The 2,500-nt window shown below is 42.4% G+C and overlaps 1 protein-coding gene across 1 annotated transcript in view; it reads right to left on the bottom strand.

The window, feature by feature from the left end:
* LOC143289305 (uncharacterized) overlaps positions 1–2,500 on the bottom strand; it is a 38,820-nt gene that overhangs the window by 5,295 nt on the left and 31,025 nt on the right. The window contains exon 14 of the mRNA XM_076598304.1: positions 70–171. Coding sequence (XP_076454419.1) covers positions 70–171 — 102 coding nt within the window. The remainder of the gene's footprint in view (positions 1–69; positions 172–2,500) is intronic.

Here is a 2,500-nt window from a genome sequence, read left to right as displayed (position 1 = left end):
TGGGGGTTAGGGGGGTCGGGGTGGAGTGGGGTGGGGGGGAGGGGTTGTAATGTTCTCAGTATGACGTACCCTGACGAGTGTACGCACAATGTCAGTGACGTACACGGCGTGTTTCACCAGGTCTTGAAGGCCCTCTGGCACTTCCTGGGCGCCTTCCACGGCAGACTCCATCTGTGTCAGTTTCTACTTTCAAGTTTCTGTTTCAATTTCTCAAAGAGGCGTCACTGCGCTCGGAAAAAAAAAAAAAAAAAAAAATCCACATACATACGCAACACTACATCTGCTAGGAAGTTGCCTGACCAGCAGCATAACCCAACGCGCTTAGTTAGGCCTTGAGTACATGTATATATATATATATATATATATATATATATATATATATATATATATATTTGTGTAGCTATCAGAGTAGATTTCTGCTTCAGAATTTTGCCAGAGGATAACACTCTCGTTGCTATGGGTTCTTTTTTCAGTGCGACAACTGCGTGCTGCACACGGGACACCGTCTCATCCTAATGACAAGACGCTCAGTCTGTGATTTTCCAGTCAACCTTGGGAGAAAGGGCGACAGCGGGATTCGAACCCGGACCCTCACGGACTCTCTGTATTGGCAGCTGAGCGTCTTAACCATTCAGCCACCTTCCTCTGTGTCTGAGAACCCGGGGGCTCCAGCAACAGCGTCAACAAGGTCCCTGGTTCGAATCTCGGTGACGGCGCCTGGTGGGTAAAGGGTGGAGATTTTCCCGATCTCCCAGGTCAGCATATGTGCAGACCTGCCAGTGCCTGAACCCCCCCTTCGTGTGTATACGCAAGGTGAAGGTCAAATACGCACGTTAAAGATCCTGTAATCCATGTCAGCGTTCGGTGAGTTATGGAAACAAGAACATACCCAGCATGCACATCCCCGGAAACAGAGTACGGCTGCCTACATGGCGAGATAAAAAAAGAAAAAAAAAAAAAAAAAAAAAAAAAACCGTTCACACACGTAACATGTTTAAAATGTTACATGTTTGCGTATGTGTGTGTGTGCCTGAAATCTGATTGAAAGACACAGGAAACGAATGATGAGCGCCCAATGGCAGCCGTCAGTCAGCTCTACCCAGGTAGGCAGCCTGCTGTGTAAATGACCCCGTGTTTGTAAAGCGCTTAGAGCTTGGTCTCCGACCGAGAATAGGCGCTATATAATTATCCAGATCAATGAAACATCCACAGGGACAGTCTGTGTCTATATCCACGCTTATTGCAACGAAACAAACAGTCTGTGTATTCATTAATACTTATTGCAACGTAACATTAACATCCACAGTTAGTCTGTGTATTCATTAATACTTATTGCAACGTAACATTAACATCCAATAGTTACAATCTGTGTATTCATTAATACCTATTGCAACGTAACATTAACATCCACAGTTACAGTATGTGTATTCATTCATACTTATTGCAACGTAACATTAACATCCAATAGTTACAATCTGTGTATTCATTAATACCTATTGCAACGTAACATTAACATCCACAGTTACAGTATGTGTATTCATTCATACTTATTGCAACGTAACATTAACATCCAAGAGTTATAGTCTGTGTATTTATTAATACTTATCACAACGTAACATTAACATCCACAGTTACAGTATGTGTATTCATTCATACTTATTGCAACGTAACATTAACATCCAAGAGTTATAGTCTGTGTATTTATTAATACTTATCACAACGTAACATTAACATCCACAGTCTGTTTATTCATCAATACTTTTGCAACGTAACATTAACATCCACAGTTACAGTATGTATCTTTATCAATGCATATTGCCATGTAAAGTAAACACCTAAAGTGAGAGCCTGCATTTTTATTAACGCTTATTTCATAGGTAATCAGAAACAAAAAAACAAACAAAAGAAAAAACAAACAAACAAAAATCGCTAGTTCGTCTTTAATATTAGTTCCAGCAACAACGCTTATCCCAATGTAACAACAACAACAACAACAACAAAAATCGACAATTTCACCGTATCTTAAACGTTTGCTTCCAGCAACAACGCCTACTTTCAGTTTAACCCTTTCACCGCCAAGCTCGCATTTATGCACAGGCGTGGTAGAGGACCCATGTCACTGAAAGGTGACCATTCATTGGTCTGTTATCCATGCACCTACTGCTCTTAGTGTTCAGTGGTAGGATAGGCCATATTTTCTATACATCGCAGGGGGAATCCCCAGCTATTCTTAGCCACTGTCTTTTCTGTGTTCATACCACAAGGGAATTTTGTACTCTAAATTGACTCGCGGTGAAACGGTTAACGCTTATTTCATAGGTAAACAGAAAACAAAAAACCCAAGAAAACATCGCTAGATAGTCTTTAATTTTGGTCCCCCCCCCACCCCCCCGCAACCCCCCCACCCCCACCCCCCACCCCACCTCCCCACCCCACGGCCCACTTCCACCCCCCCCTCCCCCCTAAAAAGAAAATCGACAATTTCTCCGTATCTCAAACT

The sequence above is a fragment of the Babylonia areolata genome, chromosome 13 (assembly GCF_041734735.1).
Source record: "Babylonia areolata isolate BAREFJ2019XMU chromosome 13, ASM4173473v1, whole genome shotgun sequence".
Classification (NCBI taxonomy): Eukaryota; Metazoa; Mollusca; class Gastropoda; order Neogastropoda; family Buccinidae; genus Babylonia; species Babylonia areolata.
This window is presented reverse-complemented; position numbering and strand designations above follow the sequence as displayed.